Here is a 22,346-nt window from a genome sequence, read left to right on the forward strand (position 1 = left end):
TTCATTATCAGACACTGCTAGGACTGCAGGAAGGGTGGTTTGATCACCCAACTCCACCCACCAAAGAATTTCCCACCTAAGCAAGTACCCGTGGAACCCAAGCTTGCCGGCAAGCAGGGGACAGCGCTCCCGAACAGCTTGATCCTCCCGCCATTTGCGTACAAACATGTTACTCGCTTAGAAAAGAAAAAGGGACAGCAATCCCACTGCCTCTGAACTGTGACAAATACTGCCCCTCACACCAGCAGCTGGGGTGGCCCTGGGGCTACTTTAAATAAATGTTTCTCCTTTTGTTTATTACATTTTTTCACTTTCGGCAGCTAGCTCTCTGGACTGATCCACACTCTCCCCCGTCAATCGCAGGCTGGGATCTCCTTCAGCACTGGAGAGAGTCTACATGTTTCACTGCTGCAAGGATTGCCATGCTGAGGAACTCTGCAGAAAAGCAAGTTTGGTTTTTGCTTTTTCAAACAGCCCTGAGGCTCCCTTCATGAATTACACACAAACTGGACACCTGCCTTATTATTAACCACAGTGAATCTTCAAGTCCAACAGATTCCAGTTAATGAATATTGATGATAGTGCTGGAAAAGGCAGGTGCCCACTGAACCGAGGGGTCCCATAATCCCTATTTGTCTGGTTTAGGTTGTAATTTACCTCAGGCACAAACCTCGCCTTCACGTACATTTTGTGACATAGTGGTAAAAACACAGGGATGGCAAAGCTGAAAAAGTCGTAAGCCATTGGCAGCCGACGAATTACAATCCAGCTTTCTCCTGGTTTTATTTATAGAGCACTTTGAACATGCCGCTACGCTTGGACACTGTAGCTGACTGCTTATTTACAAACCCTGATTTCTGAACGTCAAGCGTGTATAATCACTATTCATAGAATCATAGGACTGCAAGGGACCTCGAGAGGTCATCTAGTCCAGTCCCCTGCACGGATGGCAGGACTCCGTATTATTGAGACGTGTGTAATCTATGCATCTAGTCACTGGGAGTGGTACCACTACATTCCTTGCAGGCTAACTTGTCTCTGGATGGACCAACATGGATCCAGCACCAACGTCTCCGTTTTGGAACAGGGCCACCTCTGCTTTTTCCCCCATCGGGAAACGGTTGCTAATCAGAATAGTAGAAGCCCACCCACCCCCAACCCTCTTCCCAATGCACCAAATCCTTGGGCAGGCCCCTGGTTTGGAACGTGATCAGCGCATGCATTTCCCCCTACCTTGCTCGCCAGTGTCGAGAGCAAACAATTCAATCGGCGCCATGGCTCCAGCTGGTATTTGCACATTTCTGTCTTTCTCTGTTTTTTTAATTAAAAATGATAAATATCTTAAAACCAACCAAACAAAACCCAACCAAGCAGATTCAAACCCCCCCCCAACCCAGTCACTTGGACTTTAACTAGCAAGATAGAAAAATCTCATCCAACTGTGGTGAGCTGCTCCCTCCCTTATCTGGAGCCTGGGACGGCTTTGATATTTACTGCCTTTAAATGAATGGGAGTTTATGAAAATAAACCAAAGGCAGGAAGTACATTGACACACCAACACAACTGCAGGAGAGGGGAGTTTGATTGAAGCTGTTTTCATAAAGGTCCCTTTTGTGCGAGAACAGCTCCCCCCCGGCTGATAAAAATCAAATAATAGCAGGAGTGATTTATGCCCCTCTCTGCCTGTACTTCAATCTCGCCTCCAGTTAATACCAAGTATGATTAAAACATCTCTAATCTTTAGTCTGCAGGGACCTGTGGAATGGCAGCAACAGCGGGTGTGCAGCCTGATAAGCTTTGTTCTGTGAGGGCAAACGGCGCAGCCAAAACTTAATATTTATAACTTCTGATTTCCGGGGCGGGGGGAGGGAGGGAGTTTAAAGATAAAAGCTCTGTGAAGAGTTGAAGGAAACCTTCTCAAGGACAAGATGGTCTGTAGGTGGGGAAAGGATCTTTTGGTTACCAAAGAACCCAGTTTAAGAAAGTAGCTCTGGGCAAGAAAGGTGCTTAAACCCAGGCTTAACTCGAGAGTGTCAAATTTAGAAAGCAGATCGTAGCTCTTTGGGGCAGGGACTGTGCTTTGATTCTGTTTGTACAGCACCTAGCACAGTGGAGCCATGCCCGGGCTCCTCGGCGCTACCATAATAATACTAACAACATATATTATTTTTAAGTCACACTGAAGCCGTTTAAGCATGTGCTCAACATGACCCACGTACGCTTTTCCTGAATCAGCACTGTGTTTTTAGCTCAGGGCAGTCAGGCCACTGCCACGTCCAGCACGGGGCTCTTCTTACAAAAGTCGCTTCACTTGTCAGGCCAACAGTGGCGTCAATAAAGAGCACAAGGGCCCAAAACTCTCCGTCGGTGCAACTATAGAGGGAGGGTTTTCCAAAATTGCACCTGTTTTCTACAATAATCTAAAGTCCTACTTCCTGAATCTTATTTCTGTTGTTCCAATTCCACACCACCATGACCGCCAGAGTGGAACCATAAAACCTTCTCCCAGTTCATTTGGCGTTGGAGACACCTGGCTCTGCCTCAAGAGTAGCAGTAGGCTGAATTGTGAACCACATCCCTTCACTGTCCATTACATCCACATCCCTTCAGAAAATAAATCAAATTCTTTTCAAAAGTACAAAAATTTGTCAAAACTGGCCCCCTGCCAGGAAGTTTTGGTTTCCACGAACTGGCGTTTTCCCCACAAAAGTTCTGTCGACAAATTCCCAGTCAGCTCCACTACTGCGTTGTTGGTTTAAAAAAAGTGCTTTGACGCAAACTAAAATTGTCCGGATCCTGACTCTCAAGCCTCTTCCATGATGGAGGCTGTCGCTACTGACTCACCTGTCCAGCGGGGGGGGGGGATCTGAATCTTCTGTTCCCTTTTGCACTCCCTGGCTATGATCCTGCCTGACAGAAGCTGAGGAGCTACCAGACCGTTCAGAATTCACACCGCCTGTACTGCCAGCAGCTTTTCCTCATTAATACAGGCTACAAACAAGAGCGGGCACGCAGAGCCGGTGCAGTGCGAGACAGTCTCTCCCAGCTCATTACTCTTTGGTTTATTTAGAAATGCAAGGGCTTGTTCAGAAGCCCAGGGCACAAGAGATCCCCGCACACAGCACTGGTATTTGCAGCAGAGCGTTAATGGGATTAACGTAGATGGGAAAGCGCCACTGCGCTCAAAAGGGTAGGGGGGGGGAGAGAAATCTGACCTCGCCTTGGTTGAAATTCACACCCATGCGGCGGGGCCAGCATGTGGCCTACGTGCTGCTTAAATCCCATGTAAGCCCTTCAAAGATTTCAGCAGTGCCCCTACACGGGGATGAATATCCCCCTAACCCTAGGGCATCTACTTGTCCCTAGCAGATCTTTGTGGATTCCGGTCACACATTTCCCTGCGCTCGGACGCACCCCTTCCCCCGTACAACCCTCTGAATCCTGGTGGTGTCAATCTGATTGGTAAGAAAAACTCTGCTTCTCTTCCTGCGTGCGGCACTTTCAGCTCATGAAACACCAGGTTTTCCTTTGCTAGCAGGAATGGGTATCTTCCTCCTGACCACCCAGCCTGCGGTCACACTGAGGCCTTGTCTACACACAACAGTTGTACCAACATAACCTATGGGTATTACACCATAGCACCTAAGATTGCTAGTCATGGACCAGGCCCCATTGTGCTAAGCTGTGAGCAAACATACAACCCCCTCTACTACAGACACGGTTTTATGATTAGAACAGTGCTTTGAGTGGTATAGCTCGTTCCTGCACAAGAAAGGGAATAAGTTATATTGGTTGGAGGCACCTTTAGATCCACACTTGGGGTTATATCAGCTTCCCCCCCAACAATGCGTGAACCATGCCTAAATGTTCTGCCCATATTACACCTGCAGGTTTCTGATCTCACACAGAATTAATGAGAAGCAAACCATTTGGGGATGAGGATACAATCGGTTTTCCTAGCACCCTCCAGGGTTGGAAGTCTCAGAAGTTGTATTACAAATGCTTACAAATAATGGTTACACTTTCATACATTCTCACATCCAACAACTCTTATTCTTCTAGTCATCATTTGAAACAAGGGACCCTCTCTCATCGATCACAAGATCTAACAGGAGAAGCCCAGTATTAGCTCTGCAGTGAAATTCAAACGATTGCACCGCGCTCATCTTCATGTGCACATCAGTGAAGGCAAAGTCCGGGTGAAGGAAGCTGGAGATAAGAGATCAGGCTCCGCAGCCAGGTCTCGTTTTAACAGTGGTCAATAACACCGAGTGAGGGTAGCAAAGGTCACACATTTCAGACAAAACATATCAAGGACACGTCAGGTTAAAAATCCGACACAAGTTTATTCAAGAACATCTTAGGTCCTTACATGGCTCCCATGACTGTTGTGTCTGGGCACCTCACAATCATTAATGTACTGATCCTCACAACATCCCTGTGAGGTAGGGCAGTGCTATCACCCCCCTTTTACAGATATGGAAGAGAGGCACAGTGGGGGGCTTGAACCCAGAACTCCTAAGTCACTGGCTAACGTCACAACCACTGTATCACCCTTCCACTGATATCAGAAGACAGGGAGCCGAGGGCAAGGAGACCGGTTGAGATCACACTCCTGCCTTTGCACGTGAGAAGCCAATAATGAAGGCGGGGGGCTTCCTAAGGAAGTCAGGTGCCCAGCTCCTACTGAAATTCAACTCGAGTTCAGCATGTAATTCCCTAAAGATCCCTTGAATATCCCAGCCAAATCCTTTGGAAGTTTATCTGAAGTGAAAACAGCAGAGGTGCTGGAGAGCAAACAACCCCAGGAGATAGGTTCAGCACTGCACTCTGGGAAGTAGGATCATATCTCCCATAGCCACCGAGAGAAATTATCTATTCAATTCCTTGTATATGGCCCTTGGTAATTTGCTATTTGTTCCACACTTAACAGCTTGGAGAAAATGTAAAGCTGGACAGCTAGAAGACACTATTATAGGATGTATTCTGCCCCAATTTATGCAGGACCCTGGGATTTCTACTTCTGTCCTCCCACCTTTTACCTGCTTCTTGCAGGAGATGGAGAAACATTTTCTGTTCAAATTGTTGCAAGACAAAGCTAAAAATTAACTGGACAAGAGCAACTTGTTAAAGACCATTGGATCCCATTGATTTCAAGGAGACTACTCACATGTTTAAAGTTAAGCATGTGCATAGCTGGATCTATGGCTGCACACTCAATATCTTCAAGATTCAAACACAAGTCAACAGCAAAGGAAATTTCTGCATCACTGCTGGAAATCCAAGTCTGGGACTTTACCAAACTATTCACCTTGCTGCATCGAACAGTGAAAATACACTATTTAAATCCTAACGGGCATTCAGGCTTCCACTGGCTCCGTTCCTCTTCCTCCAAGTTGTAAGTGGAACTATGTTTAGCCAACTCTCAGCACTCGGGAGATAATACCCAGGATCAGCATGGCCTCCCACTGCAATTTGACCAGGCATTTAGCCAGAGAAATCCCCAAGAGTATGCTCACGTTCAAAGCAGGAGAGATTTAGCCTGTGGTAATGTTCTGCTAAGACAACTTTGTACCAAGTGACTGACGTGTATGCAAGAATTTGGTCCCATTGCCACCACAGTAGATGGAGTTAGTTGGTGTCGTGTGTGAACAGCTGCTTTTGGAAATTGAGTCTGTTCTTTCAGCCTCTGCACGTAGAGCCAAAACCCAGTACCTGTAAAAGTTTATAATACTTCTCCAATTAAACTAGTTTCTTACTAGCTAAAGTTTGTCAAATATATGTCGACGATAATGGCTGTAGTGTCATTCACCTGACACCGGTTTACAAGCCATATACTGAGATCACCTGCAGCAGGACCAACTCTTCCACCACAAGAGTGCAGCCAGCTCTGGAGTGAAACCTGGACAGGACCCAGGCCTAATGGGCTGAGCAGGCCCCCGCTCCCCTCACCTTCACACACCCAGAGGCCAACGTGAGGAGTGTACTGCCAGAGTTGATCAGGTCCATCCAGCCCCGTCTCCAGTCAATGACAATAACCCACACCCGACGCTTCACAGGAAGGTGCAAGAACCTAGCAGTGAACAATTATGGAATAACTGCCCACAGAGACAGTTTCTTTCTAACCCCAGGCAGGGATGAAGATAAAATGCAAAAGGGAGGCCAGTGAGAAACAAGGAATCTGCTATGAGGAAGAGATGGTAGAGTCTATTTGTGGATGCTGACAAAGGTCAGAGGAGCATCTCAACTAGTCCAACCATCGACTTGGATTTCACAGCCAAACCTCAATGGAAATACTCATGAATCAGCTGGGTGTGTCTTCCACCGTCAGTCAGCCGTAAAGAAACGTGTATTACCGAAAGGCAGCATCATTCCAATGCAAAATGCTCTGCAAAGAGATCGTTTTTCTTGCCAAACAATCCTCTCACTTGTTCAAACTCCAGGGGCACGCCGGTGGCTTTTTTCTTTAGCTCTCTATCGAAAAGCTATTTAAACAAAGTCAAACGTGTTTGGGGTGTCATTAGAACTCTGTAGCAAAAGGGGAATTTTTTTGGCAATACAGATTCCAGACATGCAAGGCCAGACATTGATCCCCACACCCAGAGCAGAAAAGGGGAAAGCCAGGGATTCTCGAGGTCTTTTTGGTTATGTGACAATGGGGGGAAAAAGAAATAGTTTTTTAAAGGAGCAGCCCGGAAGCAGACGGCGGTTTAAAGGAGCTGCACCCTTTAGCCCACCGCACAAGGAACAAGGTGAAGGCAGCATCAAGCATTGCACGGAAGACAAAATTCACCCCCAGTGCAAAGGCCCAGGCACTTAAGCCCTAACAAGGGGCCGACGTGGTGCTCAGAGCTCTGGGCAGCTCCTCTGCCTCACGGCGGCTGCAACGGGCTCCAATACGAGAAGGTGGGAGGGGGAAATATTTTGGTAGCTGGGATTTCTCCAGGACAAACTAGAGCTGGCAAACGAGTATTAAACTAGCAACAAGTTGGCTGGTGTAATCAGGCCCTGCTGCCGTCACAGCCTCCCACTCCTACATCCCTCCCACCTGGCAGGTGGAACAGAGCGTAGCTCCTCCCAGAGGTTGGCTACCCATTCACCCTGGACAGCAGGCGGTGCAGCCCATGGCTAGCCCCTGCAGGACCTGATCTAACCCGAGCCCCCATCCATTATTAGTGTTCGAACACACACAGAGTGAACAACCCTACCTCATAGGCAGATAGCTCCAGGAGCTCAGATATGTCATCCTCCAGTTCAGACAGCGACTGGTTCACAACGGCAGCTGCTTGGGACACATCAGGGTGATAGTGGTTCTGAAGGGTCTGAAACACCAAGAAGAATGGTACGTTCTATAATCAGGAGCTGGCGAGACGAGTCCATCGGGCATCCCCACCCCCACTGCTGGCATCTGACCCTCTGCTGATCAGTTACAGCACCAGCTTAGTCTGACTAAGGCCCACATCCTCAAAGGTATTTAGGTGTCTAATACCCATGGGAGTTAGGCACCCAAATACCCTGGAAGTTTGGGGCCTTATTGCCTGAGTAACAGTGATGGATCTGCTGCTCTTCCCACCTTCAGCATCGATGCAGAGCATCTAGAAATCCAGCCTCCTGTCATGTGGTCAGCAGCCCCTTAATCCAGGGAGACCCTGCGTAGGGACACTGGTTAGCATAGGCAGGGACTGACTAGAGAGAACTACAGGGCACCACCTGTGTCCATCACAACCAAGGTCCGGCTCCCACAATCATAGCTTCCTGCAGGCTTACTCCCTTAGGCAAAAGCCCCACAGAATTGAATCGGGAAATCGTAACCTCGCTGTAGCGTTTTAGAGCCACCACCCAGAATTTAATGCATTCTACTCCTGCTAGACTCTGACGGGAGAATGCAAAGAAAAGGCGGAAGGGAATAACCTCCTCCAGATTTTCAGTTCCACGGAGCCCAACTGGATTCATCCCAATTAAACTCCACAAGGGTTTAGTGCAGAGGTGGGCAAACTATGGCCCGCGGGACCGTCCTGCCCGGCCCCTGAGCTCCCGGCCGGAGAGGCTAGCCCCCGACCCCTCCCCCCCGTGGCAGCCACGCCACCATGCAGGCAGCGCCCTGGGCGGCGGGGCTGCGCGCTCCTGCAGGGCAGAGCGGCAGCGTGTGTAGCTCTGGCTGGGCGGTAAGGGGGCCGGCGAGTTGGATAAGGGGCAGGGAGTTCTGGGGGGCAGTCAGGGGACAGGGGGCAGTTGGATGGGGCAGAGGTTCTGGGGGGGCAGTTGGGACGGGGTGGGGGGGGACGGTGGGATAGGGCAGAGGTTCTGGGGGACGGGGTGGGGGGTTAGATGGGGGTGAGGTCCCGGGGGTCCCAGGAGGGGATGGTCAGGGGACATGGAGCAGGGGGCGTTGGATGGGTCAAGGGTTCTGAGGGGGGCAGTCAGGGGGCGGGGGCCCAAGCTGTTTGGGGAGGCACAGCCTTCCCTACCCAGCCCTCCATACAGTTTTGTACCCCAATGTGACCCTCAGGCCAAAAAGTTTGCCCACCCCTAGTTTAGTGGGATCATTTTTATCCCCGGCCCTAATGTCTTACGTATTCAGTGCAAGATATTTGCTGCTCTCTACAGCCAACTGTGTGCTTCTGGCTGTGTGGCCAGACAGACTTGCACTTGGGGATCATTTCCTCCACAGAAATGCAGCCCAGCTTTTGTGCACGTGAAATAATTTGCCTCTTGCCCCCCCAGTTCCTATCGTAATGCAAGCAGGACACTGGCCAGGAAGTCATCTCATTTCCAACCACGTTCCTTTAAGTAACACCTCCCACTGTAAAGTCATGCAGCGAAGGGGAGGTGAGCAAAGAAGGGGGGCAGGAGGGTGCCCTGTGTCCTGCACCAGTCAGGTTATTAGAGGACTTACCTGTAGCTCCCACAGCGAGCTCTCCAAAGCCCTGCTTTCGGACGGCTCTTCCTCATCCATAATGTATGGATCTTCTGACAGATCTGAGAGAAAGAAAGAGAGATTAATCGGAACATCTATAATGCACAACTAATAGCTTCCCTGTATGGGGATACACACACCACCAGGGACACACGGCAGAAAGAGAGAGCAACAGCCACAGCTAGACTGGGATAAGAAACCATAACCGACACGCCTGCGGTTGAAGAATAAGCCTGCACTGATGTGACCTGGCAGACCTCAGGGCTGCTCGCACTCCAAACAGTGGCTAATTCTGCTGAACTGTAACAAGTCCAGGAGGTAACTGTGAGAACTGGAGGCACGATGCCAGAATGGTTTGAAGTGAAGACAGGAGTCTCTCACAACCCCAGCTTGTCACTCATGTTGTTCAAAACCATCCTCAAGCAGTTCACGGAAAAGGCAATAAAGACCCTGGAGGCTGTTAAGACAACCTGGAGGGAGAAATACTGGGAACTAAGGAAAGACTGAGCACATTTATTCATATCCAAAATAAATTTTCATTCTTTATATTGAGCACAATAAAGTCTGCCCCAAGGCATCCAAGAAAGAGATTAAAACGACTTAACACACCTACAGACGTGAACATTTTCAAGTGACTAGTGATTGTGTGTGACCAATTTGAAACCCAATGTCCAGAAAGTGCCAAGCAGCCACCTCTGAAAATCAGGCCCTTTGAAGCATCTCAACTTGGGTACCAAAAACCATCAGTTGCGCATCCACATATCCATCCACACAGACATCCTCTGAAAGCATTTATTTAGATGGAAACCTAAAGAATGGCAGGTTTAGCAGCTAGATCTCAGCACAAGGGATTTACTTACCATCCCCTCCTCCACAACCCTTTGGTTTCTAGATTTACTGGTTCTTTTTAAAATACACATTCCGGCACCACAGTGCTATTAGGGGTATGTGTGGGGATGTGTCAGTCCCTGAGCGCACTCAAACTGGGAGCTGTCGTAGCAGGTCCACATGCCTGCCTCTAGCCATGAGCCCTGCAGACATTCTCAAACAGGGCTTCCTGCCTCTGAGGCAGAAGAACAGATAGGGAGTCCTAGCACCAGGGAAGGACCTAGCAGAAGCTCTGTGCCTCTGCTGGGTGGGAGTGACTGAGAGGAAGACACCAGCAAGGAGCAACAGCTGGCTGGAGGGGACTGGGGAGCTTTGGTAGATGGGCCATGAGAACTGTGAAATCCTGGAGACAAACAAGGGACAGTGAGACTACTCTGAATCTTTGTTAATAAAACCCCAGGAAGGGACCCGGAGATGGGATTTCACCTTCCCCAGCTGGTGGATTGGCCCCTTTGTGAATGCTTCGTAGAGCACTGCAAGCCTCCTCTCCGTTCCCCTATTACCTTCAGGCCCGCCGGGTCTGTGCACAAGAACCTTGCAAGCTGGGTGCCTCCGGAAGAGATTGCAGATGAAGGGAATGACCATGAGCAAAGCCTGGGGAGGAGCGGTGAGGGCCAACCTAGAGAGGCGCTTTATGAATGCTGCCACCAGGTATGCTGGCAAGTGCCTATTGGAAACAAGAGAGACCAAGAAGATATGCGAGTGTCAAAGCCTTAGCTAGCGCTCTAGCAAGCAACTCTGCAGCATGTGGCTCCTAAAAATCTAATCCAGACACAACACAGGCCGTCGCTGACAGCACGTCTTTCATGCTGATATGACCACCTTGGACTGTCCAATGTAAAGATGCTACAAGAAAAAAATTTAACCTTTTCATTTAATTGGAGCCTGGCACCCAAGCCCCAGTGAAAGTCAATGAGCTGTGCACCTCATCGCCATCCACAGCCATTTCTGAGCCATGCCTAGAATCTCAAATTTCACTGATCTCTGATCAACTCTTGTGTATCCCCTGTTCTCCCCGCCCCCTGCAATTTTTTGATCTGCATCTGTGGCATCTCTTTATGGACATTTCCAGAAGAAATTGACTCGTAGCTTTGCATGTGGTAATTTGTACAGGAATTTGCTAAATTGTGAGTGCTTGACTTTGTAACCTCAATAATGTTCTTTAAATGAAGGGGGGTGGGGGTGTGAGTGAGAGAGAGAGAGATTGGTACACAGGCCATGGTGATACATTCATGAAACATCTTTAGGACTAAGGCCAGTGTTCCAACTGCCAATGAAGACCAAACCTGTCTGCAATGCCCGATAAGCGTATGAGCGTTTTCCTTGTTTTTACTAACCAATTCCATTTTACAGCACCCATCAGCCAATCTAGACACTTCCTCTGGGACAGGAGAGCTAGGATTGAGTTACAGCTGAGTTACAGCTACTCAGTCTTGTGGCCTAACACACACACAAATTCACACAGATTTTCTAGTGGTAAATCACAAACTCTGTTACTCTTGGTTTGTGTCATCGCTGCAGTATAGGGATAGAAATATAGCTTCAAATCAGCAGGTTGTTTGTCCAACTTCTTCTTTCCATGCACTGAACTGACAGTGTTAAGACAGGCTGTTGAACCCCTTTGTACAAAAGGCCAGCAACTTCTCAATGGCTTTACAGCCCAAGGCCTGTAAAACCTTGCATGTGCTCTGTATGTTACTCCTGAATTGCACACTTGCTACTAAAGCCATGTTGAGAATGGTGTTTCCTCTCCATTTCCAGTTACTGGTTTAAAACAGCAGCCAACTGACTTGCAGAGCAGCATGAGCTCATAAGGGACTGCCGATAACATTTAGATACACAACCGCTCTTTTCCCTTTTTCCTCTATTCATACATATGACAAATCTTCAAAAATTCTGCATGTGCAAAATGAGGGAACAAGACTAAGTCACGTTCTCAAGCTCAGTTTCCTACATGAGGCTAACAAGAATCTGATCCTACAGACAGAGCAAAATACATTTAGTCAGCACGCACAGAGGATTGTTCAAGGGCAGTCTCTGGTTGGACAGAAACGCGGGGGGGGAAGGGGGGAAGAGGGGGGAATAACTGGTCATATAATATCAAAAAAGGTACTTACGATGAAGACAAAAATAAATCAGCTAAATGGAAAAACCGGGCTCGGTACTTCACGTGGTATATGGAGGCGTCTAAGAGGCTGTACAGCTTTTTGTAAAAGTCGGGATACTCCCTGTTAGAAAAAGCAAACAGACGTGCAAATACTTGATTTGTAAGTGACTCAGAGGCACACTGTCACTCTTATAACCTAAACTCAGACCCTGTCCCCTTCTCTAGAGCACCCTCATTTGGCCTCTTTCAACTGAGCGGCCAGATGGAGGCTCCTCTCTCCAGCCATCAAAAAAAATTGTAAGGTGAGTTTTGTGCTTTTGGTAAATGCTGCCCGGACAGCTTTGGTGCCTGGAGTTCTCACTGGCTTGAGCGACTCCCACTGATGTCAATGGCAAAGCTCCCCTTGATGACAATGGCTCAGGATCACTGACAGAGGGAGTGTAAGCTCCCACTCACTGCTAACGTGACTTCACCTTTTCCTGGAGGGGCAATTAGGTCTTCATGCCCATTCACCCCTTGCCCAAACTGCTGGCAAGGCAACGGGGACCAAGGAAGTGGACTGAGATGGCCAAAGTCACCAAGGCTCAGATGTGAAGAGACAGAGAGACAGGTCGTGGAACAAAGGACACCTCAAAAAGGAAAGTGAACTCATTCATGGAGCAGCAGGTGGTGGGGGTGGCAGCAGGGCTGATGCCTATTCAGGGGTGATTTACAACCATAGAGAACACACAGTGAAACAAGTGCAGAGCAAATTCACCCCATCCTACAACACACACAAGCATCTAGCCTCCTTTTCTCCCCCTCTCAGGGATTAAGTCACAACTGGGAACTTTTCAGCTCAAACCCATACACTACCTGCTGTAAAATGTGTCCCAGATCTCACTGATGCTAGCTACAACCAGCTCCAAGGGTGTGACCCACGCCTTATTAAAACATATTGCAATATTCTCTAGTAACAGCCCCAAATCCTGCAGTGTCCTTATGAGAACTGCAGCGTTTTGCACAAGTGGTACTAGATTTTCAAGGGCTCTGCACTCACACGTTCAGAGGGATTCCGTTTCCATTTAGGCATTTAAAGTAAGGGCCAGATTATTAAAAGAGCCCAACCCCCAATGGGCTGAACCCTAGTGCAGAACCCTGCAGTACTTTGCTTTTTAATGAGGGGGTTTTTAGAGCACAGGGAACTGGGGAATCCATGTCAGTCCCTTTTATATATAAAGAAGGAACCGCAAAACTCTACTCAAACAAAACACTTTCCCCTTTAAACAAGATGACATTCTTTTTTACTTACAGGTTATGCTGATGAATCAGAACAAATAGCCCATTTAAGGCTAGAAGACTGATTGCTCCACCTATAAAAGAGCGAAGTGGGATAGTAAGGTCTAGCAAAGCCGACAAGTCATCACTGGTCTCTGTAGCAAACATTAACGGAAACAGACCCTGAAGGGGGACAAAATTCAGAGCCCTAGAAACTGAAGCAATTAACCTATGTGAAACCCCCCAGTGTAATGACTGGCTGTAAAATTCAATGGATATGAATTCAACTAAAGGCTTCCAGAGACTCACAAATCACTTAAAGAGCTTTTTGCTACTGACTGATTTTAGCTCTAGTTAAAAGGATACATCCACAAAGAGATAGGAGCTGAAAGAGGTACTGTAACGCTGGCCTAATCCCCCCCATGAGGGCAATGTCTGGAGACAAAGAGATTGCCTTGGAATTAACAGTTCCGCAGGAAAGTGGTGCATCTTATATTTAAACATGGCCAAGGTGGAAGCTTATCTTGTTTCACAACAGTATTGATTGAACTCTGTGGTTTAAGAGATCTTTCTGGTACATGCCTCGATCTAAAGCTCTGAGCAGAATCTTCTTACATACAAAGAACCAGAATGAAAAGTTACTTCTCAGAACACAATAGGTACTGGCAACCAATTTGGTTTATTTCTCTTTACCTCACCCTCAAAGCTCCTGAAGTTTTACCTATTTTCCCTGCTTTCCTCAAGGTTGTTTCCCTTCCAGGCAAAAGCAACACACCCCTACTGAATCAGCCAGATGGATCTCTCTTTAAATCATCCCCCGAAAAGGCTGAGGGGATGTGGCTTTCTCAGCCCATACCATACTGTAAAGAAAGACGCAGCAGCACCATCAGTCCTTTGTCATCCCCCAAGATTCACAGAAGCCTATTTCTTTACCCACCTATGTCATAGGCGACTGTCAGGAAGTCTATCATAAGGGTGGGTTCATTCAGGTGAGGCAGGATAGAGTCATGCAAAATTACAAGAACCTTTTTGTAAAGGCTGGTGGGTAGCTGTGAAGATGGAAACATCACATTAAACACTTGTTCCAGAGAAGAATTCAGAGAAGAGAAACAACAATTAATTAAAGGCTAGAACTGGAAAGGGCTGGACAGATATAGCATAGTTCAGAGACAAAGGTCCCGATCCTGTGCCTGCAGAGACCCCCTGTGAAATCGATGACACTCTGTGCAGGGCTCTGTTCTCACAGAGTGACTTGCTGGGTCAAGGCCCACAGCAGGATAGGAGAGCTGGCTTCCGTTCTTTTAAGGGTGTAGGTATCAAACAGGGAGAGGAACTCTATAGGGTGACATGGGGCTGATATTAATGAAAAACATTTCGGGTTTATGAGTGGGTGGGTGGAGCAATGCAACAGAGGTGGCCTCAATTCAGCATCTAAACCCAAATCACAAGCAAAAGTGAATGTGTCTGCTCTTATCCAGTCCCCCAGGGCATCTGTTCACATTGCCAAGTGTGTTAAGTTGCATGGACGATTTGCAGAAAATTCCAGGACTGGAATAGCAGCAAGAGTTAGATAAGGCTAGATTAAAGCAATAAAGGCCAGCTCACACTCACCTTGTGTTTAAGAAAGCCAAGCCACATCCTTTCAAAGGCTCGCTTATGCTCCTGAAAACAAAAAATGTAAACACTGAGCTAAACATACTGATGAAGAAAAAGTTCAACTCTGCCAATTATCAAATGAAGTGTTACCTTTAGCTGTGATACCTTCCATTCTTCCTGATTAGCTGTTTAAGGGTGGGGAAAAAAGCAGGACAAATAATTAACTTGAAATGACCAAAAACCGATACCTTTCCAAATAGCTACACCGTAATTATTACAGTGAGCCAAGCAAAACTGAGTTCAGTTTTATTTCAGGCTGAATCTACATGGAGCTGTGGACATTTGAAAAGCTTTTCACTTCAGACAGCACTAATCAAATTGTTCTCATGCAGATTTAAGCACAGAGGAGTTAAACAAAGTACGATTTTCTCATGTCATTGCACTTTGATCAAAAATATAGAAGGAAAAAACTTCTGAGCTAATGAGACTCTAGGCTTGCCAAGGCCATCTTGGTTAAAGAGTGATGGATGGAAAGGAGGAATAAACGCCAATTAAAGTGACCATCACCAACCATGCACATTTTGCCCGATTTGAAGCAGGTTTGGATGTTTCAAAGCTTGTTTATAAACAATCTCTCACTAGAGCTCCCGCACCACCATGGTTTGTCTTTCCTCAAGAGCATCTCTCTCAATTAGCAGCTGGAGATACCTCCATAAAAGGTGATCCAGGGCAGCAGACGAGGGTAGATCCTCAAAAGCAGTTTTAAAAAAGGACTGTAGAAAGTTTTCTATTTTAAATACATGGTCATGAGTGTGTAGAATACTTGGTTTTAAAGTTCTGCATTGCAGAAGTTGGATTTTGTTACATTTGGTGTCATTCTAATCACATAAGAGCGTTTGCTTGTTAGAACTCACTAAAGCATGCTTTCCCCCTCTACTCACAGGCCATCACATGAAGCTAATATCAACACTACAAAGTCCACTACCTTGCTTTACCATGAAATTGACCACCTCATTCTGTTTGCTTGGCATGCTCATTGATGAAATGAGGGAAAAGACATTCTGCTGGTAAATTGGAAGCGGAACCTGGAGATGGGGGAAAAAGCACATGCATAAGTAAGAGTTGCACAAAGGATCAGTGACTTACACATTAGTCCATTTTACACGCAATGATAGCATTTAACTAGAAAAAAAAAATTAACACAAAGCTCTGGATGTTAGAATCAGAGACAAATCAACATTAGAATCGTTCTTACAAACTCTCCCAGTCTTAAATTTTGCTGGTTTGTCTAATATAAAACCTGAGTCTGAACTAACGCTTGTTTTACAAAACAAAAACTTGACTGCTGATGACAGAAATAACAAACTGACTGCGTTTGCCCACTAGAGAATGAAGCGAAAATCAAAACCTTCTATCTGAGCCTTTCAGATTGCTCAGGTTTGGATAAATCAGAACACAATACCCAATCAAGGAGGTTATGCAAAGTAATCCAGAAAAACATTCCTCTTGGCCTATGCCTAGTTAAAACTGAGGACGGCGTTCCGTAAACCTGGCATACAAAGAAAATAGGAAAGAGCTCATGGCACGCAAAGGAGCACACGTCTCTCTCTAGGTCTCAGACACCAACACTGGGACCATGAAGGGCATTCCAGGTATCACAGAATCTCAGGAGGTCATCTAGTCCAACCCCCTGCTCAAAGCAGAACCAATCCCCAATTTTTGCCCCAGATCCCTAAATGGCCCCCTCAAGGATTAAACTCACAACCCTGGGTTTAGCAGACCAATGCTCAAACCACTGAGATAAACGATATGCAGTATGGCTGGAGAACCCCAGACACTCACTTCACCTAGAAGTTGCAGCTTCCAAACTGAGGGGTACCCAGACCCACTTCAACTAGAAGATTCAAATCACCTCTTTTGTCTTCTGCATGACTTGTCCAATATTTTCAGCAACAGCCTTCATCACAAAGTAGCGAATGTCATCATACTCCAGGTATTCTTGGAAACGTGAAATCAGGAGTGAAGAGTCCTCTTCACAAGGGATCAAGTTCTTCACAACTAACTAGCAAAGGGTTTTGGAAAAAAAAGCAGCATGTCAATATTTATTATTTACAAACACTAGCAGAGATATTTTTGTTAGCCATGAGCTACCCCAGACCTCTTATCTCAGAGAGCATCAGAAAGTCAGTGCCTAGTCTTCTATGGCCTCTGAGCATGAACATTATGTCCCCAATGTTTAGGTTTTGTGCATGACACAAAATAGTTGACGACAACAACAACTTCTAAGTCCTGCTACTCACTTTTAAAAGCTCACGAGGAAAACGGAAACTCCCCTTCCATTCTGCTTTGACCAAAGGGTTTTTCCCTTCCAAGTCAACAAACTTCATAAGGGTAGTGAGTGATAATTCCTTTAAAGGAGACAAAAGAGAGATTTAAAAAAACCCACAATAAACCTTAGGGATGCTCACTCTAGTCAGGATGAATATGATGATAGGACAACAACAGAAGTCCCAACTTTATATGATAGCACTGGAAGTGCTGTTTGAGGGAGGAAGGCAAAAAGTCTTTATGACAGTGGTGGGCCATCTGCGGCTCATCAGGCTAATCTGATTGCAGGCCACAAGACATTCTGCTGATGTTGACCATCTGCAGGCCCAGGCCCTGCAGCTCCCAGTGGCTGCAGTTCACTGTTCCCAGCTAATGGGCGCTGCAGGAAGCGGTGGGCAGCACGTCCCTGGAGAAGTAACCTGTTGAAGCAAATATCTTCCCCTGTGTTCACCTCAAAAGCATCCCATCTAAGTATTATTCCTGCCAATTTTGCAAGCTCTGGAAGGGACACCTGGCACAAGGCAGCATATTATTAAACTAACAAAACTTACCTTGACCTGAAAAGACTCATGGCTCATCAGCTCCACCAAACAGTTGACACAGCTGTTATAACGATGCCTCATCCATATTTTATACTTCTCTTCTGCACTGTAGTTATCTGAAGGGCAAAATACAAAGCGAGAGGCTTCTGAATGCCAGTGAGCATGACTGAAATGGAGCAAATTAGAGAAGTTAATGTGGTTCCTGATAGTCCTGCTCAGGGAGGGGAGCAGTCTAAGGGTTACAGCTGGTAACAGCATTACGAGGCATGTTCCATCCTTTGTTCAGGAACTAACTCAATCAGTGAGCTTAAGCAAGTTACAACCCCCTTAGGCCTCAATTTATCCATTTGTAATACTTGAATCTCTGGCATCTTCTATCTGAGGATCTCAAAGTGCATTAATGTTAAGCCTCAGTCTACCCTGTGGGATAAGGAAGCCTTATCCCCATTTTAATTAGCAAGCTGCCATGCAGATAGGTGAAGTGACTGGCCCAAGGTCGCACAGGAAAGTCTGTGCCAGACCAGGGAACAGAATCCAGATCTCCTGGCTCCAAGTCAGGTGCTTTTGCTACAAGCTCATCCTTTCCAAGTGGTGACTAAGATTTAGGACTTATTCTTTACTGATATCTGGGACTGATTTCACTATAGCAATTTAGAAACAGATCTTGTTAAATCAGTGCAGTCCCCTATAATGAATGCAGTTATGCTAATGCTGATATCAGTGTGGTAGGACCACGTCCACACTAGGGAGTTGCACTGGTTTAAGGACTTTCATTTCTAAGGCTTGGTCTACACTTGACAGTTATAGTGGTATAGGTATGTTAAGTCAGGGGTGTGAAAAAACCATTCTTGACCAACACAGTTCTGCCAACCAAACCTTTCTTGATGTAGCTAGTGCTGTTGGGGGGCGGGGGGGAGGGGGGTGTTTCCTGCGCCCCAGGCTGCATCTACACTAAAGGGTTAAGCCAGAATACGCTGTGTAGTAGAAAACCTGGATTTGTGCTGGAAATGGCCCAACTTGATGATCACTTTAGATAAGCTATTACCAGCAGGAGAGTGGGGTAGGAGGAGGTATTGTTTTATGGTCTCTGTGTATACAATGTCTTCTGCGGTTTCCACAGTATGCATCCGATGAAGTGAGCTGTAGCTCACGAAAGCTTATGCTCAAATAAATTGGTTAGTCTCTAAGGTGCCACAAGTCCTCCTTTTCTTTTTGCGATTACAGACTAACACGGCTGTTACTCTGAAACCTGTGTAGTACAGACATTCCCTAGTTAAACTGGTACAAGACCTCTCTGTGGACCAGGCTTTACCGGCTCCTCTCACCCTCAGGGGTGTTGGGAGATTTAACCTGCTCTGATGAAAGTGGAAATTTATCAAGGCCGCTACAGGATAATGCTGGGAACTGGGGCCACACAAGCACGTGGGCAGGGTATTCCAAGAGCCACAGAGACCAGCCAGGCAGCCGCTCGCTTACCTCTGAGAGAGGTCTCTTCTTCCGGCAGCTGGCCTACAAACAGCTCCCCCCGCTCCAGCAGCGCCCCGAACAGCCGGCTGCAGGTTCTGATGGCGCAAAGGACGACGTCCGCCTCCTCCGCCTGGGGGAGAGCAGCAAGGTCAGAGAGCTGGTCCGCAGAGAGAGAGGTGGGGAGATGAAGACAGCACGAAACCTTCCCATCGGGGCTGACCAAGCTCTGACTCCTAGTCCCAACTCCCCCACCCCCTACCCTCTGGCATGGCAGTCTGCAAAGCCCCCCCATGCCTTTGACATTGCCCCCCATTGCCCTCACAACTGCCTCTGACTCCTAGTCCCAACCCCAGCCCCCTACTGCCACCCCCGCAACTGCCTCTGACTCCTTGTGCCACCAGCCCAACCGCCCCTGCCCCCACTGCCTCCGACTCCTAGTCCCAGCCCCCTATTGCCACCCCCCACCTGCCTCTGACTCCTAGTCCCCCAACCCCCTACTGCCACCCCCCATCTGCCTCTGACTCCTAGTCCCTCCCAGCCCTCTACTGCCAACCCCCCACCCGCCTCTGACTCCTACTCCCACCTGCCTCTGACTCCTAGTCCCCCCAGTCCCCTACTGCCACCCTCACCTGCCTCTGACTCCTACTCCCAACTCCCCCACCCGCCTCTGACTCCTAGTCCCAACTCCCCCACCTGCCTCTGACTCCTAGTCCCCCCAGCCCCCTACTGCCACCCCCCACCTGCCTCTGACTCCTAGTCCCCCCAGCCCCCTACTGCCACCCCCCACCTGCCTCTGACTCCTAGTCCCCCCAGCCCCCTACTGCCACCCCCCACCTGCCTCTGACTCCTAGTCCCCCCAGCCCCCTACTGCCACCCCCCACCTGCCTCTGACTCCTAGTCCCCCCCCCAGCCCCCTACTGCCAACCCCCCATCTGCCTCTGACTCCTAGTCCCTCCCAGCCCCCTACTGCCAACCCCCCACCCGCCTCTGACTCCTAGTCCCTCCCAGCCCCCTACTGCCAACCCCCCACCCGCCTCTGACTCCTAGTCCCTCCCCAGCTCCCTACTGCCAACCCCCCACCCGCCTCTGACTCCTAGTCCCCCCCAGGCCCCTACTGCCACCCCCCACCCGCCTCTGACTCCTAGTCCCCACAGCCCCCTACTGCCACCCCCCACCTGCTGCTGACTCCTAGTCCCTCCCAGCCCCCTACTGCCACCCCCCACCTGCCGCTGACTCCTAGTCCCCCCAGCTCCCTACTGCCACCCCCCACCTCCCTCTGACTCCTAGTCCCCCCCAGCTCCCTACTGCCACCCCCCACCTCCCTCTGACTCCTAGTCCCCCCCCAGCTCCCTACTGCCAACCCCCCACCCACCTCTGACTCCTAGTCCCCCCCAGGCCCCTACTGCCACCCCCCACCCGCCTCTGACTCCTAGTCCCCCCAGCCCCCTACTGCCACCCCCCACCTGCCTCTGACTCCTAGTCCCAACTCCCCCACCCCCTACTGCCATCCCCCCACCTGCCTGACTCCTAGTCCCCCCAGCCCCCTACTGCCAACCCCCCACCCGCCTCTGACTCCTAGTCCCCCCCCAGCTCCCTACTGCCACCCCCCACCTGCCTCTGACTCCTTCTCTCACCCCCCCAGCCCCCTACTGCCACCTCCCACCTGCCTCTGACTCCTAGCCCCACCCCCCAAGCCGCCTACTGCCACCCCCCACCTGCCTCTGACTCCTAGTCCCCCCAGCCCCCTACTGCCACCCCCACCTGCCTCTGACTCCTAGTCCCCCCAGCCCCCTACTGCCACCCCCACCTGCCTCTGACTCCTAGTCCCCCCAGCCCCCTACTGCCACCCCCCACCTGCCTCTGACTCCTAGTCCCCCCAGCCCCCTACTGCCACCCCCCACCTGCCTCTGACTCCTAGTCCCCCCCCAGCTCCCTACTACCACTGCCTCCGACTCCTTCTCTCACCCCCCCAGCCCCCTACTGCCACCTCCCACCTGCCTCTGACTCCTAGCCCCACCCCCCAAGCTGCCTACTGCCACCCCCCACCTGCCTCTGACTCCTAGTCCCCCCCAGCTCCCTACTGCCACCCCCCACCTGCCTCTGACTCCTAGTCCCCCCCCAGCTCCCTACTGCCACCCCCCACCTGCTGCTGACTCCTAGTCCCCCCCCAGCTCCCTACTGCCACCTCCCACCTGCCTCTGACTCCTAGCCCCACCCCCCAAGCCGCCTACTGCCACCCCCCACCAGCCTCTGACTCCTAGTCCCCCCCAGCCCCCTACTGCCACCCCCCACCCGCCTCTGACTCCTAGTCCCCCCCAGCCCCCTACTGCCAGCCCCCACCTGCCTCTGACTCCTAGTCCCCCCCAGCCCCCTACTGCCAGCCCCCACCTGCCTCTGACTCCTAGTCCCCCCCCCAGCCCCCTACTGCCAGCCCCCACCTGCCTCTGACTCCTAGTCCCCCCCACAGCCCCCTACTGCCAGCCCCCACCTGCCTCTGACTCCTAGTCCCCCCCCCAGCCCCCTACTGCCAGCCCCCACCTGCCTCTGACTCCTAGTCCCCGACTCTCCCTTGCCACAGACCCAGCCCCCATCGCAACCCCAGGTCCCCTCACTGTCCCGCCATTGCTGCTGACCCCCAGTCCGCTGCCCCAGCTCCCCGCGCCGCTGCCGGCCCCCCGCCCCGCTCGCCTGCAGCAGCTCCAGGATCTCGAAGACGCGGTTGGCGCTGCCCCGGCTCCGCAGCACCGACTCCAGGCTGGAGGCCAGCGCGGCGGCCGCGCTCTGCCCGGGCTGCGCCATGGCGGGGCCGCCCCACGTGTGCGGACGCAGCCGCCACCCCCCGGCCCGCCCTGCCCCCGGCGGCAGCCACGGGAAGCGCGGCCCGGCGGAGCCGAGTCCCCGCCCCGGGCCGAGCCGCGGCGGGCTGCGCTGGTCCCTCGGCCCGCCCCCGCCGGGAGGCGGCCCCCCCCCGCGTACCCCGAGCAGCCCCCACACCACATGGCAGAAGCCCCCCATGCACCCCGAGCCCCATAGCGGCGGCGGCCCCCTCCCATCGCCCTGCACCCCCGGCCCCAGGGCCAGGGGGCAGCAGCCCGCTGCAAACAGCCATGATTTTATCAGGAGTCTCACCCTGATTATCATCCTTAAAGCCCCAGCTCCTGGAGTCAATCCTCTCCCTGCAGGTAAACATCCCGATTTGGATTATAAACATCAGTGTTAATTTTTACATGCATTAATTCTGCCA

General features: G+C 50.0%; 1 protein-coding gene across 1 annotated transcript; it reads right to left on the reverse strand.

The window, feature by feature from the left end:
- Positions 1 to 4,326: 4,326 nt before the first annotated feature.
- Positions 4,327 to 21,925, reverse strand: NOC4L (nucleolar complex associated 4 homolog). Its single transcript, XM_077834920.1, has 15 exons — positions 21,791 to 21,925; positions 19,112 to 19,232; positions 17,645 to 17,751; positions 17,066 to 17,173; positions 16,678 to 16,827; positions 15,751 to 15,850; positions 14,916 to 14,950; positions 14,781 to 14,831; positions 14,107 to 14,218; positions 13,204 to 13,264; positions 11,923 to 12,033; positions 10,309 to 10,472; positions 8,897 to 8,979; positions 7,209 to 7,322; positions 4,327 to 6,485 (listed from the first exon to the last, which is right to left on the reverse strand). The coding sequence occupies exons 1-15, from the start codon at positions 21,899 to 21,901 to the stop codon at positions 6,369 to 6,371; spliced, it is 1,545 nt and encodes a 514-aa protein (XP_077691046.1). The 5' UTR covers positions 21,902 to 21,925; the 3' UTR covers positions 4,327 to 6,368.
- Between the last annotated feature and the right edge of the window lie 421 nt (positions 21,926 to 22,346).

This window comes from Eretmochelys imbricata, chromosome 15 (genome assembly GCF_965152235.1).
Source record: "Eretmochelys imbricata isolate rEreImb1 chromosome 15, rEreImb1.hap1, whole genome shotgun sequence".
NCBI classification, from domain to species: Eukaryota; Metazoa; Chordata; order Testudines; family Cheloniidae; genus Eretmochelys; species Eretmochelys imbricata.